The 13143-nt window shown below is 50.4% G+C and overlaps 1 protein-coding gene across 1 annotated transcript; it reads left to right on the top strand.

Moving 5' to 3' along the window:
- Positions 1 to 6377: 6377 nt before the first annotated feature.
- On the top strand, positions 6378 to 11777 carry LOC115081430 (pollen-specific leucine-rich repeat extensin-like protein 3). Its single transcript, XM_029585888.1, has 2 exons — positions 6378 to 8316; positions 10519 to 11777. The coding sequence occupies exons 1-2, from the start codon at positions 7912 to 7914 to the stop codon at positions 10687 to 10689; spliced, it is 576 nt and encodes a 191-aa protein (XP_029441748.1). The 5' UTR covers positions 6378 to 7911; the 3' UTR covers positions 10690 to 11777.
- The last annotated feature ends 1366 nt before the right edge of the window (positions 11778 to 13143 follow it).

The raw sequence follows: 13143 nt of genomic DNA, 5'->3' as shown, positions 1-13143 counted from the left end.
GAAGTGACTCGCCCTTGAGGTCACCCAGAGTCGCCGACCTGTGACGCAGGCTGAGGTCAGGCACCGAGAGCGGAGGCCCGAGGGGGGGGAGTGATGTGATGGGCTGGGATGGCAGCTTGATTCTGCACTCCTGCCTCCCCAAAGCCGTTTATCCCTGGCCTCAGCTGTCTGATCAACCCCTAACGTATAAAGATCTCGCTGCAGACTCGCTTTGTGATGGCTTCAAAGAAGGGAAAAAAAAAAAGTATGGCTTTTCAGCACTTCTACGTAAAATCCCGTCCTGAGCCGAGGAGGAGTCGGAGAATGAACAGGAGGGAAGAGGTTTGCAAGCGCCGGCCCGTGAGATACCATCTCGCTCTGAAGTTCAGGGGGGTGGTTTTGCGACTTAGGGAGAGAGATGAAGAATAATAGAAAATTACATTTCGGCTACGATGTCCGATTTGCGCGAGGCGATGTCTGAAATTTAGGCCGGCGCGTAGACGAGTGCGACACCCGGCTGGGGGGGGAGCCGATAATATCAGGAAGCTGCGGCATCCCTGCCAAACGTTTGGAAAACGATAACGGCTGAGCTCCGCGACCAAGCGGCAGAAAATAAAATCTAGGCAGTCCAGTTTACGATTCCGGAGGTGGAGGGAGGGGCATAACCCTCTGGTTAATATTTATGCCCCCGATGTTAACCAGGGCTCACTTTTCCCTCACTTTGGGTAAGATCTTATCCTCCGCCGCAGAGGGTCATTTGATAGGGGCGGGGGATTTTAATGTCACCCGAGTTCCCTCAGTGGATGATACCGCTGGAGGGGGCTTACCATACAAGGGGCCACCGAAAATGGCTGAAACCGTTAAAATGCCTCAGCGGGATCCTATAGACAGATGGAGACATCGAAACCCCACTGCCCATAACTATATATATAAATTTTTTTGCCTCTTCTCCCATTCACACAGTTCATACTCCTGCATTTGATTTTTTTTCTTTGGGGGGAGATTGATGGTCATTCAGGTAACAAATGCCGATATTGGCTCGATCATGTGTCTGGATTGATTTGACTTATTTCAGAATTTACACAATGGGGAAAGAAATATTGGAAGCCTAATGGTGCTCTGTTGGCAGATGAGGCATTTTTCATCATCCAATTATCTGAGGAGATCGCAGAGAATTTGGAGATTAATCATTGTGGGGATGTTGCTCCGTCCGCTCTGTGGGAATTGCCTAAAAGCGGCGGCGAGCAGAAAATTAGTATCGAGGGGAGCTGCACCTGGTAAATTTATATAAGTGCACGCTTTCCCAGTAGCTTTATGCAAAAATAGTTCAGATTAGAGATGAAATTAGAGCGTTGGATCTTGACAGGATTGCACTGAATATGGAGCAGGATTAGCAAGATCATTTTTAAATGGGGGTGGGGGAAACAAAGCTGGTCATCTCTTGGCTTAGACGCTTGATGAAGTTAATTACAGAAGCTCAGATAACCAAAATTAAGACCCAGAGAGGATATGTTGTGACGTTCTCTACTCCTATCAGACAACAGTTCTTACAACTTTATAAAAACCTATCTAGTACGGAAAGCCACGTTAATGGATGAAAAAAATTGGGGCACATACCCAAACTGTTAATCTTCCGCTTCTATCGGCGGAGCATAAACTGATGCTGGATCAAGAAATTACAGGTCTTGAAGTTCTGCAAGTCATTAAGGAACTTAAAATTAACAAAGCGCCAGGGCTTGATGGTTTTACTGCACGATTTTACAAGCATGGGCTCCTTGGTCAATATGTTTAATTCACTTAGAGATGGAGGGACTCTGTTTCCAGGGGCCAAGTTGGCCGGCGTGACCAGGGCTCGTATAGACTGTGATATCACTACTTAATATCCATCTTAAAATACTAGCTAAAGTATTTAATAAACCATCTGAACAGAGTAACAGCCGGTGTGGTCCACGCTGATCAGGCTGGGTTTATCCCAGTTAGAATGGCTGCCGGCAATATGCGTAAAGTCACAGTTCCCTGATCGTACCCAGAGCAGTCCAGACTCCTGGGGTTTTGCCTCCCTGCCAGCAGATGGAGACAGAGAGAGTCTCACTGACACTGTACATAACCCAGTGTGCCACCTGCACTCCCTCAGCGTTTCCCCGTCTCCGGTAGATAGTGTAAAACCTGCAGTCTGGAGAGAGAGAGAAAGAGAAAAAAAATGTAAAGGCACTATTTCTGGATCCTCCCAGGTGCATTGTGAAGCCCTGGTGGGGGCCATACACCCTGGTTTGAGACAGATGGGGGGGGGGGTGACTCTTCTGATAGCTTCTTGGTCCTGAGGTCCTGGTGGTCCAGATCCCTCATCCCCCATGAGACAGCGTTGGAACTTGCTGGCAGTTCTGCATTGCAAGCCCAGTGGCTCAGGGAGGTTTCCCTTTTACAATGTTTTCCCTGGGCTGGGTCGCTAAAGTTTAGCAAAAAGGAGACCGATGTAGCCAGTGGGCTGGTTCTTTTCTGATCGGGCATGCGGCCTGCGCGCTCCTGGAACCAGAACCTCTGCACCAAAGGAATCTGTCTACTATCTGGGTTCCAGTGGGGGGAGCGCAGCGATGAGGGTTTTCAGCAGCTTCTCTGCTTGCGGAGGAGACCGGGCGTTGGCTCTGTGGCGCTGAGGGACTGTTCCCCCCCCCGGTTGCTGTTGAGGTGCTGGTGGTGCCGTGGGGGCAGAGAGGAACAGCGTTTTTTTTTTTGGGGGGGGGGGGGGGGGGGGGGAGACTGCGTCAAGCATGACCGTACCAGTAGAACAACCCTCGCAGGTGACTGGGTCTGGTGCTGAGGCTTTTGCCGTCAGCACAGACACAGCAGCCATTTTAGATTCCCTAGCAGGGGATTCCCCTCCTCAACTAGCGCCGGCAGTTACCTGTCCCATACAGGGCAGAGAGGCCCTTGCACTGAGGAGGAGTCTCTGGTTCTGGTAGAGGTCTTCTGCCGGTTTTAATTTGCTTATGTGCAAAACTTGTTTAGCGGGATGCTGCCTCTCGGCCCCAGTCTCCATGGATTCTCGGTCGGTCAAGAGGCCTGAGCTGTTAAGAAGCTCTTCAGGCCCCTGATTTTTGATGCTAGATTTTGAACTGATCCGTGCTTAAACGCTCTGAAGGTGCGGGCAGGCTTTGCTTAGCTGTGGGGCAGCCCGTGGCAGCGGTTCTTTTCCTGCGTGTAGGCATAAGTGGTTACGTGTGCAGCGACCTCTGCATGCAAAGACACAGCCTGGATTTGAGCGCATACTTCTGCGACCTAGACGAGCGCGTATTTGCACAGGTAGTTGTGCACATAAGAGCATGCCTTAGACTGGAGCACGTATTTACATGGGTACTTGTGCGACCATGGCCTACACAAGCGTGTATTTAAGAACATAAGAATTCGCCATGCTGGGTCAGACCAAGGGTCCATCAAGCCCAGCATCCTGTTTCCAACAGAGGCCAAACCAGGCCATAAGAACCTGGCAATTACCCAAACACCAAGAAGATCCCATGCTACTGATGCAATTAATAGCAGTGGCTATTCCCTAAGTAAACTTGATTAATAGCAGTTAATCAACTTATCCTCCAAGAACATATCCAAACCTTTTTTGAACCCAGCTACACTAACTTCCCTAACCACATCCTCTGGCAACAAATTCCAGAGCTTAATTGTGCGTTGAGTGAAAAAGAATTTTCTCCGATTAGTCTTAAATGTGCCCCATGCTAACTTCATGGAATGCCCCCTAGTCCTTCTATTATCTGAAAGTGTAAATAACCGAGTCACATCTACTCGTTCAAGACCTCTCATGATCTTAAACACCTCTATCATATCCCCCCTCAGCCGTCTCTTCTCCAAGCTGAACTTGTGCGCGTATGACCATGACCTAGTCTTGAGCGCGTATTTGCGTGCGTGTATGCCCGGGTGGCATTGGTGTGCGCACAGGAGGCCCCTTACAGCCGAAGTTCAGGAGAGCTAGGGGCCAGGGGACAAACAGGTCCAGGCGCCTTGCTCTCTGTGAGGCTTGGCTCTGATAGCAATTCAGTCCTCACTGTGTCAGCGCTGTTTAGGAGCTCAGCGTGATTGGACTACTACAGCTTTTGCCCATGTTGGGACATCCCCTCGGCCTATGGTGTCTCTGGAGGGGAGTGGAGTGGGAGGCGAGGCAATGGTCCGTTCTCCTCCTCCCTTGTTCCCGAGGGCAGAAGCTTCCCCGCGAGAGAGAGAGGTTGGAGACAGCAAGGTTGGGCCTATGGGCTCCGGTCTTTAGATTTAAAGAAGGTAAATGCAGCTCTAGATTTTTTTTCCCCTCCCCTTTCTGCTTGGAAACTCTGAGGTCCGTCAAAGTGGCAGTGCACAAGGGGGAGTTCTTGGCATCTCTCGCCTTGACAGAGGCCTATCCGCACGCAGCCATCAGGCCCCAGCACCAGAGATTCAGGAGGGTCATGGTCCTAAGGGAACCTTCTCGGTTTCGAGCCCTTCCCTTCGGCTGCCGACGGCTCCGCGCACCTTCAGCACAGGCGGCGGCCACGCTGCAAGAGGGAGGGTGTGTTTGGTGCATCCGTGTCTGGACGACTGGCTCATTCCTGCGAAACCAGGAGGACAGCCTCCAGGACTTCGGCGAGCTAACGCCACAAATTTTAGTTAATTATTTGAGTTGTGGGACCGACACTGAGACAGCTCAACAGGGAAGGCTGCTCCTTAGCTGAAGTCCACGTTAATTTATTCAAATTTTTGAATTCTTAAAGAGCATTACTGGAAACCCATCAGAAACAAGGTGAACGATCAGCTTGTACGTTCCTTGAGGTCCAACAAACATTTTATAGTTGCGTGAGCACATGGAAATCGAGACAGTACTTATCTTTCAAAATGTAACTGTTCCCCGCTCGTGAGGAATATTTTGTACGATCTGGAGAGATAGAAGGGAACTCTGCTATCGTGGCTGGGGGGGAATAGCTACGGCTGAAACCAACCTATGATGGAAGATTTTGTTATCTATTTCAAACTCTTCCAATCTTATATATATCAAACGAGTTGCCTAAAGCAGCGATTCTCAACCGGTGTGTCGCCAAACACCGGCAGGTGTGTCGCGGCTCCCGGTGTCCCACTGCCCCAGTTGGGCTTCCCCCGTTCCCTGCCCCCGCGCAGACCAATGGCAAGCCTCCTCCGTTCTTTCTGCCCCCCCCCAAGGCCAATCGGAAGCCGCCTCCCTTCTACCTGCCAGTGGGAGTAGGAAGAAGGGAGATATAGCATGGGGGGGGGAAGAGAGGGTTGGGAGGGAGAGGCAGTGTCGAAGCGAGGCTGCCACGGGAGCTCATCCCCGTGGCAGTGAAGAGGAAGCCTGACCCCCGATGAAGCAAGGCCGCCACGGGAGCACATCCCCGTGGCGGCGAAAAAGTCCCGCTGGAGTAAAGCCACGTCTGAACTGGAGCCCAGCAAAGGAAGAGATTTGGCGGTGAGGCCCAGTGCATGCAAGTGAGAATGGGCTTGTGAGTGAGCGCTGGTGTGAATGGGAGTGTGAGTGACCGCTGGTGTGTGAGTGAATGAATGGGTGCGAGAGCATTTGTGTGTGATTTTGAGCTTGAGCATAGGAGAGAGCATTTGTGTGTGATTGAGAGAGAGACTGGTCAGGGAGGTGATGGTGTTTCTGGGTGAGAGAGAGTGAGGACTGGTCAGGAACATGGGTGTGTGCGTGAGAGACCAAGACTGTTCGTGGGGTGTGTGTGTGACTGGTTGTGGGCCCTAAGGAAGAGGACTGTGAGGACAGAGCTTCAGCAGCTCTTGCTGCTTCTGGTGAGTGCTATTGGCCTGGAAGGGAAAGGAGTAGGAGAGCTGCTGGAGAGGGTAAGTAAAGGCAACTTTTTAAGTTTATTTTTCTTGATTGACTGCCTTTTTAATTATTGGGTATTATGCGATGTCTGCTGTTTTGAAATATTTAATTGGTATTTGGACAAGTTTTAATAATTTTTATGAGTTTTTAATTATTGGATGTTATTCTGTTCATCATGTTTTCAAACATTTATTTCTGTGTGGGGATCTATAGCAGCTTGGCTTGTTCTGTTTTCCTAATAGGTGTATTGGTGTTTAGTGCCTGGTTTATAATTTGTGGTCTTTCTGTACTTGATGAAGGTCAGTTCTGTGTGTATGACCGAGGTGAGGTATTTTACTAGCATGTAGGCATTTGTATCAATCTTATCTGTTTGTTTTCTGAATAGGACATGCATCAGTGGTAAATTACTGCCTTTTCATAAGGAGGGATATTGTGCCTGCCAGTAAAGGGAGTTTGTTTTGCTTTTACTGAGATGTCACCAGAACCAGAATATCTTTTTTGTATGGCGAGTTGTACAGGGTAATGACCTAATTCTGTTCTGACCCATTGCTGGGGGTTGAGGGGATTCCTGTGGATGCAGAGTGCATGTTTACATTTAGCCCCGTGAGGGTCACATGTTCAGTGTGTCACGCATGTGAGAACCATCTGTCAGGTGTGTCCCGGCCGAAAAAAGGTTGAGAACCACTGCCCTAAAGAATGAGAGAAGGAGAGCACCACTGGCATTGTTTCCCCCTTACTCCACTTCAGACAAAAGAAAAAAGTAGTGTGCAGCTGTCTTCTGAAGACCACCACCACCACCTCTCTCCACTACCAGGCTGTGTGTGACAACTCAAAACCCTTCAAAACCACACTCAGCAAGCCTGCCTTACCATAACAGCCCTCACTGCCAGGACTCCCATAGCAACAAGCCTACCTGTGAAAAAGGCAGCACTGCAGATATTACACCAGACCCTAGAACACCGATACACCGCCTGCCGGGCAAACAGAACTACCAAACCCTCCACGGAGCCTGCACGCTAGCAGAGTCCCTCACCTCGGTCTCGCACGCAGAACTCAGGCAGACCCTCCCCCACTACAGAATAAGGGACCACAAATTAGAAACAAATGTGCAAACAAAAACTGGAAACCCCAAGAAGCCGGACTGCGCCTGCAGGGCAACCCCCGGAGAAAGGGAAGCAGAAATGCACTTCCTCCTGCGGCTGTGCAAAATCCAAAGGTTGTCAGGGAAGGCGCGCACGTTCCCCAGAGCTGAGAGAGAAAACCAGAGCTGCCCCCCGGGGCCAGAACCGTGTTCTGACCCGAGACGAGGCTGAGCCTCCTTACCGTCCTCCCAGTACTTTTGTAATTAGTTTTTCCCCACTTTGGCTGTTGCTTGGGCGACAGGGGGACAATTCTCAGGCCAGGGAAAGTGCTTGAGCCTGGGGAGGGGCGGGCGCTAGGACCCTGCAGGCTCCGTTGCAGGCAGTGGTACCCGGGCATCCAGCGGAGGCAGCATCCAGGCACAGGAGGAGGAGGAGAGAGAAGCCATGGCTAGCCAGTCCCAGGGAATACAGCAGCTGCTGCAAGCCGAGAAGCGAGCCGCCGAGAAGGTAGCCGAGGCCAGGAAAAGTAAGCCACGTCTGCCCCCTTTACCCCCTCCCAATCCCGGTCACTGGCGCCGGCAGCACTAGATAAGACTGGAGCCGGGCGGAGGGGGGGAGGACGCTGAGCTGCGTAGCAGACAAAGGCATCCAGGAGAGCGACCATCCTGAATCTGCAGGGGAGGGGGGTGCAGGCTCAGCACCACCTCCAGTGTCTTGCTGGCATCTTGCACCATGGGTCCCAGCTCTGGGGGGGGGGGGGGGGAATCAAACACCTCCAGTAGTGAGCAAACCCCTTCCCTGTGACCAGGGAAGGGCAAACTATGCTGCTTGCAGCAACTCCTCATTTCGAGGAAAAAAAACAAAACAAAAAAAACCCCTCTGCTCCTAGATGTGTTACCGGGGGGGGGGGGGCAGATTCTACAATTCACCAAGGCGGGGGGGGGGTGCTTTCTGATAACTGAGGATTTTATTTTGGGGGGGGGATGCAGATGTGCGCTGGGTGTAAAAGGGAGAGGAGAAATGTGTGTGGGCGGTCAGAGATGGAGGCGAGGTATCCTGCACCCCCCCCCCCCCACCACACACATGCACACACACACACATGCACACACAGCCACCCAGCGCACACTGCACGCTTCGTGCCTTGCTGTCGCTACTGCATGCACAACGCCCTCCCCGCCACCTCCGGCCTCCCCTCCTCCTTCGGTTCCTGTCTTCTCCCCCCCCCCCTCTTTTCTCTTACCCGTTTCTCTCTCTCTTCCCCCCCCCCCCAATTATTCTTTCCCTACCTCTATGCTCTCCCCTGTTCTTTGTTGCCCCCTCCCAGGGAAAGCTCGGAGGCTGAAGCAGGCAAAAGAAGAAGCTCAAGCCGAGATCGAGCAGTACCGACTGCAGCGAGAGAAGGAATTCCACCAGAAGGAGCAGGCGGTGAGACATCCACCCCCCCATAACACCCCCCCCCCCCCCCCCGATTTCCCCATCTCATAAGATCCCCCCTCCATCCCATGAAAGCTTCCTTGTTCAGGTTATCCATCCCATAGGGCTCTCACCCCAGATCATCCTGAGAGGCAATGCAACCACCCCACCCAAAAAAAACCCCATCTCAAGACAACGTCAGCGATTCTCAACCGGTGTGTGGTGGCTCCCGGTGTCCCACTGCCCCGGTTGTGCTCCCCCAGTTCCCTGCCCCCGCGCAGGCCAATCGGAAGCCTCCTACCTTCTACCTGCCAGTGGGAGTAGGAAGAAGGGAGGAAACCTCTGATTGGCCAGTGAGGCAGGAAGAAGGGACATAGCATGGGGGGGGGGGGGGGGAAGAGGGTTGGGAGGGAGTGGCAGTGTTGAAGTGAGGCTGCCACGGGAGCTCATCCCCGTGGTGAAGAGGAAGCCTGACCCTGGCCAAGCGAGGCTGCCACAGGAGCCCATCCCTGTGGCGACTAAAAAGAAGTCCCGCTGGAGTAAAGCCGCAGCAGAACTGGAGCCCATCCCTGCAGCGAAGGAAAAAGAGGTTTGGCAGTGAGGCCCGGTGCATGCAAGTGAGAATGGGAGCCTGGGTGTGGCTGTGAATGGGTGAGTGCTGGTGTGTGTGGGTGTTAATGGGTGCGAGAGCATTTGTGTGTGATTGAGAGAGAGACTGGTCAGGGAGGTGTTGTGTTTCTGGGTGAGAGAGAGAAACTGGTCAGGAAGATGACCAAGACTGGTCATGGGGTCTAATTTGGGGTGTGTGTGAGTGTGACTGGTTGTGGGTCCTAAGAAGAGGATCCTGAGGACAGAGCTTAAGCAGCCGCTGCTGCTTTTGGCCTGCAAGAGAAAGGAGTAGGAGAACTAGCAGAGAGGGTAAGTAAAGGTGGCTTTTTAAGTTTATTTTTCTTGATTGACTGCCATTTTAATTATTGGGTATTATGCGATGTCTGCTGTATTGAAATATTTATTGATATTTGGACATGTTTCAATAATTTTTATGAGTTTATAATTGTTGGATGTTATTCTGTTCATCAGCTGTTTTGAAACATTTATTAGTCTAGTTTTACAATTATTTCTGCCTGGGGATCTATAGCAGCTTGGCTTGTTCTGTTTCTGTTTAGGGCCTGGTTTAATATTTGTAATGTTGCCTTTTCATAGATAGGGTTGTTACTGTTTGAGTGTGTTCCATAATGCAGGTGTAACTTTGTGCGAGTTAGTTTGTGTGCATTATTGCAACTCCTGAGAGTCTGTTAGGTGCTCTCTTTCTCTTTCCATTTCTCCAGGTTCACACTGCATGCAGAGTGGCTTTTTTGGTTTTCCATTCCAGTTTGTCTCCATATTTATAATTTGTGGTCTTTCTGTACTTGGTGAAGGTCAGTTCTGGGTGTGTGACCGAGGTGAGGTAATTGATACAAATGCCTACATGCTAGTAAATCTTATTTGTTGTGTTTTCTCAATAGGACATGCATTGGTGGTAAATTACTTCCTTTTCATAAGGAGGGATATTGGGCCTGCCAGTAAAGGGAGTTTGTTTTGCTTTTACTGGGATGTCATCAGAACCAGAATATTTATTTGTATGGCGAGTTGTACGGGTAATGCCCTGGATCTGCTTTGCACCCATTGTTGGGGGTTGAGGGGGTTCCTGAGGATGCAGAATGTATATTTACATTTAGCCCCATGATGGTCATATGTTCAGTGTGTCACGCATGTGAGAACTGTCAGGTGTGTCCCGGCCAAAAAAATGTTGAACCCCTGCCCTAGTTCATCCCTTGCAGAAGATCCTCATCCCCAGATCGACACCAGAGGACCCTGTCGCTAGGTCCTACATCCCATGTAACCTCCAAGAGACCTCCTCTCCCTCTATCATCCATCCTTTCCAGAAGAGATGCCCTCCCCCAATAATCCTTTTTCTCCTTCTACATGGACAGCTCTTCCATTTTCAGCCCATGCGCTCTTTGCATTTTTCCGGCCCATCCTCTGCCCTTTCAGCATTGCAACTCTGCAGTCTGCTTGGGTCTCCTCCTGTCGTTTTTCAGTCCTCTTGCTTTCTGCTATTCTTTTGTCCATTTTGCTGGAACTTCCCCCATTCATCTCAGCACCTGCGAGCTGTGTTCGAGTTTCTGGCCTCTGGTTGGCATCTTTTTGAATGGCCGTACTTTTGCCTTACAGGTCATGGGCTCCCAGGGGAATCTTTCCACCGAGGTTGAGCAGCAAACCAGGAAGAAGATCCAGACCATGCAAAGCAGCCACCAGAAGAACAAGGAGAGGGTCCTGAGGCAGCTGCTCACCTTCGTGTGTGACATAAAACCAGAGATTCACCAGAACTATCGTATCATGTAATAGAGAGAGGAGAGGGACACCCAACCATTCCTAACCCGAGACTCACTGGCACTGTAATTTAAAAAGAGACCCATCCCATCCACCCACACCAGAACTAGTGTCTCAATCGATAGATGAGAGAGAAAGAGGGGACGTAATGGAACCATATTATAAAGAGACAGACCTGACCCCCTCACCCCCCACCAGAAGTGTTCTGTTTATGAACAGAACCATCCCATCCCATTTACCCCCACCCCCCTAAGAGAAAGGAGAGGGGAGGGGCGCTCAACCAATCCTAATCTCAGGACGAGAGACCTAACTCATTCGCACCCCCCCCCCCCCCAACTCAGCCAAACCATTGATCCAAAATCACTCAAAAAAAAAAAAGAAGTCCCTAACACAGATACACCCTAACCTGAGCTCCTCCTAGGATTATCCCATCATGTGAAAGAAGAGAGCCCCAACCCATCCAAATATAAGAGCCACCAGCTCTACAGTCTACAAAGAGACTCAATCCCACCAAAAGCTGAGACCCACCCCAAACTATATCATCACAAAGTGACCTACCCAACCCATCCCAGCCTCCACCAGAATGTTCCTATCATGGAGAGACCCAACCCATCAAAACACGAGACCCACCAGAGTTATATCATCGTGAAGAGAGAGACCGAATCAATCCCACCAAAATTACAATTTTCGACAAGAGAGAATCCCAAGCCATCACAGCTAAAAAGGACCCGACGAAACCATAATATCATAGGAAGCAGCTCAACCATTCCACCCGAGTCCAAGGACTCAACCGTGCCATCGTGTCGTAGACGTGAGAGAGACCTAATCCATCCCACCAAAACTTTCATACCCCGTTTCAAGGAGATGTCCAAGACATTCCCACCCAAACCCATCATATCCAGTGAAGAAGGGGGGCAGAGTCTGAGGGGAGTGCAGGGATTGGTGGTGGGAGAGGGTAGACCTTCCCTAGATCGTGTGTGTAACTTTTGACGTTGGTGACTTGTGCTTCCACGACTGTTTTCCCCTACCTCGGCCTGTAGCTTTCTGTCCATGTAATAAATGTCTTGTGTTAATGTTGATTCAATAAAATTATAAGTGGAGAGACCCTGCAGTCATGATCTACAAAGAAATGGCTTTATAGCAGATAGGGGGACAAAGACGCTGCCGTCTACTTCCACCCAACATCCCACTCGGTAGCGCAAACTCAAGAAAGCCTGGAAAAGACGCACAAGATCTTCTGCATCGGGGAGAGCGAGGGGGTAAAACTGGAGCTCAGATAAGCTCTGCGATGGCACAGGTAGCGCAAATTGTGCCGGAGGTCTTCGTCCAGTGTTTAAAACGCTTTTGCACTATCCCGGCGAGGCCTGGGGCGCACAGCTTGCGTGTTCTCTGCCTATGGCCATGAAAGCAACACCAAAACGAAAAGTGAAAACCCAGCACACCTGCGGGGGGTGGGCGTGTGTGTTTCAGCTGGTCCCTAAAATGGACCAGTCCGAACAAAAAGTCAGGATTCCCCCACGGCTCTTACTGGACGTGCAGCGTGATGACTTTCGGTCGTCGCGCCGGTGAAACGGGTGGCTGGACCAGGGCCGGTGCGAATAAGACACCCCTGGGGTGACCCTTTGGTTATTCACCCCTAGCCATTTATCTGCTGGCAGCGCTCTGGCCTGGCCACAGCGCTGGCTCCAGGACTGCAGCCCTTTCTTTGGCAGCACTGGCTCTGGATCTCAAACGAGCAGGATGTTCCTGTATACAATACATATCGCACCGGTTTACATGGAACTGAACCGTCGCCTCAGTGGCAGAATACATTATAACATGGAATACATTATAGCATATTGACATAGAACTTTAAGAGGGAGAACAATCATGAACAAGATAAACTGAGGATGAGAACAAAAAAACTATGTACAGAATCAGTGTATGTTCAGGTGATACAGGGTATGTAAAGTGCAATATTAAAAAAAAAAGACCACAGCGTGGAGGAAAGTTCACCACCCAAAAATATTCATCTGGTGAACTTTTCGATCCTTCTGCCCGTAAGACGCCGTTCCACCTTCTTCTGGTTTCATGGTCGGGGGGGGGGGGGAATCTGTTTTGCTTCCGGCAGATTTAATATGCAGAAGCCAAGGCTCCGATGAGATGAAAAACAAACAGCCTGACCCGCCCTCTCCCACGATAACATCGCTAAGACTTTCACAGAAATAAAAAAAAATAAAATAAACCACTTACATTTAAAGAAAACAATGAAATATAAATCAGGTGACATCTTTTTAAAAAAAAATCGGACTAAACTGTTCTCGATTTAGCTTTCCAGAGCTAATAAGTCTCTCTTCCTCGGGTCAGAACAGAATGAGCTAAGGGCGCTCAGGAATTTCACAGATCTTTAATCTTTCCATCGCCGAGCTCGCTCAGGGCCGGCACTTCCATTAGGCAAAATACGTAGTCACCTAGGAACGGCGAAAA

This window comes from Rhinatrema bivittatum, unplaced genomic scaffold (genome assembly GCF_901001135.1).
Source record: "Rhinatrema bivittatum unplaced genomic scaffold, aRhiBiv1.1, whole genome shotgun sequence".
Classification (NCBI taxonomy): Eukaryota; Metazoa; Chordata; class Amphibia; order Gymnophiona; family Rhinatrematidae; genus Rhinatrema; species Rhinatrema bivittatum.
This window is presented reverse-complemented; position numbering and strand designations above follow the sequence as displayed.

Coding starts and splice junctions, on each gene's coding strand:
- LOC115081430 (XM_029585888.1), top strand. CDS start 7,912: ATGTGTGTGGGCGGTCAGAGATGGAGGCGAGGTATCCTGCACCCCCCC. Junction 8,317..10,518: donor TCCACCAGAAGGAGCAGGCG/GTGAGACATCCA, acceptor TTTGCCTTACAG/GTCATGGGCTCCCAGGGGAA.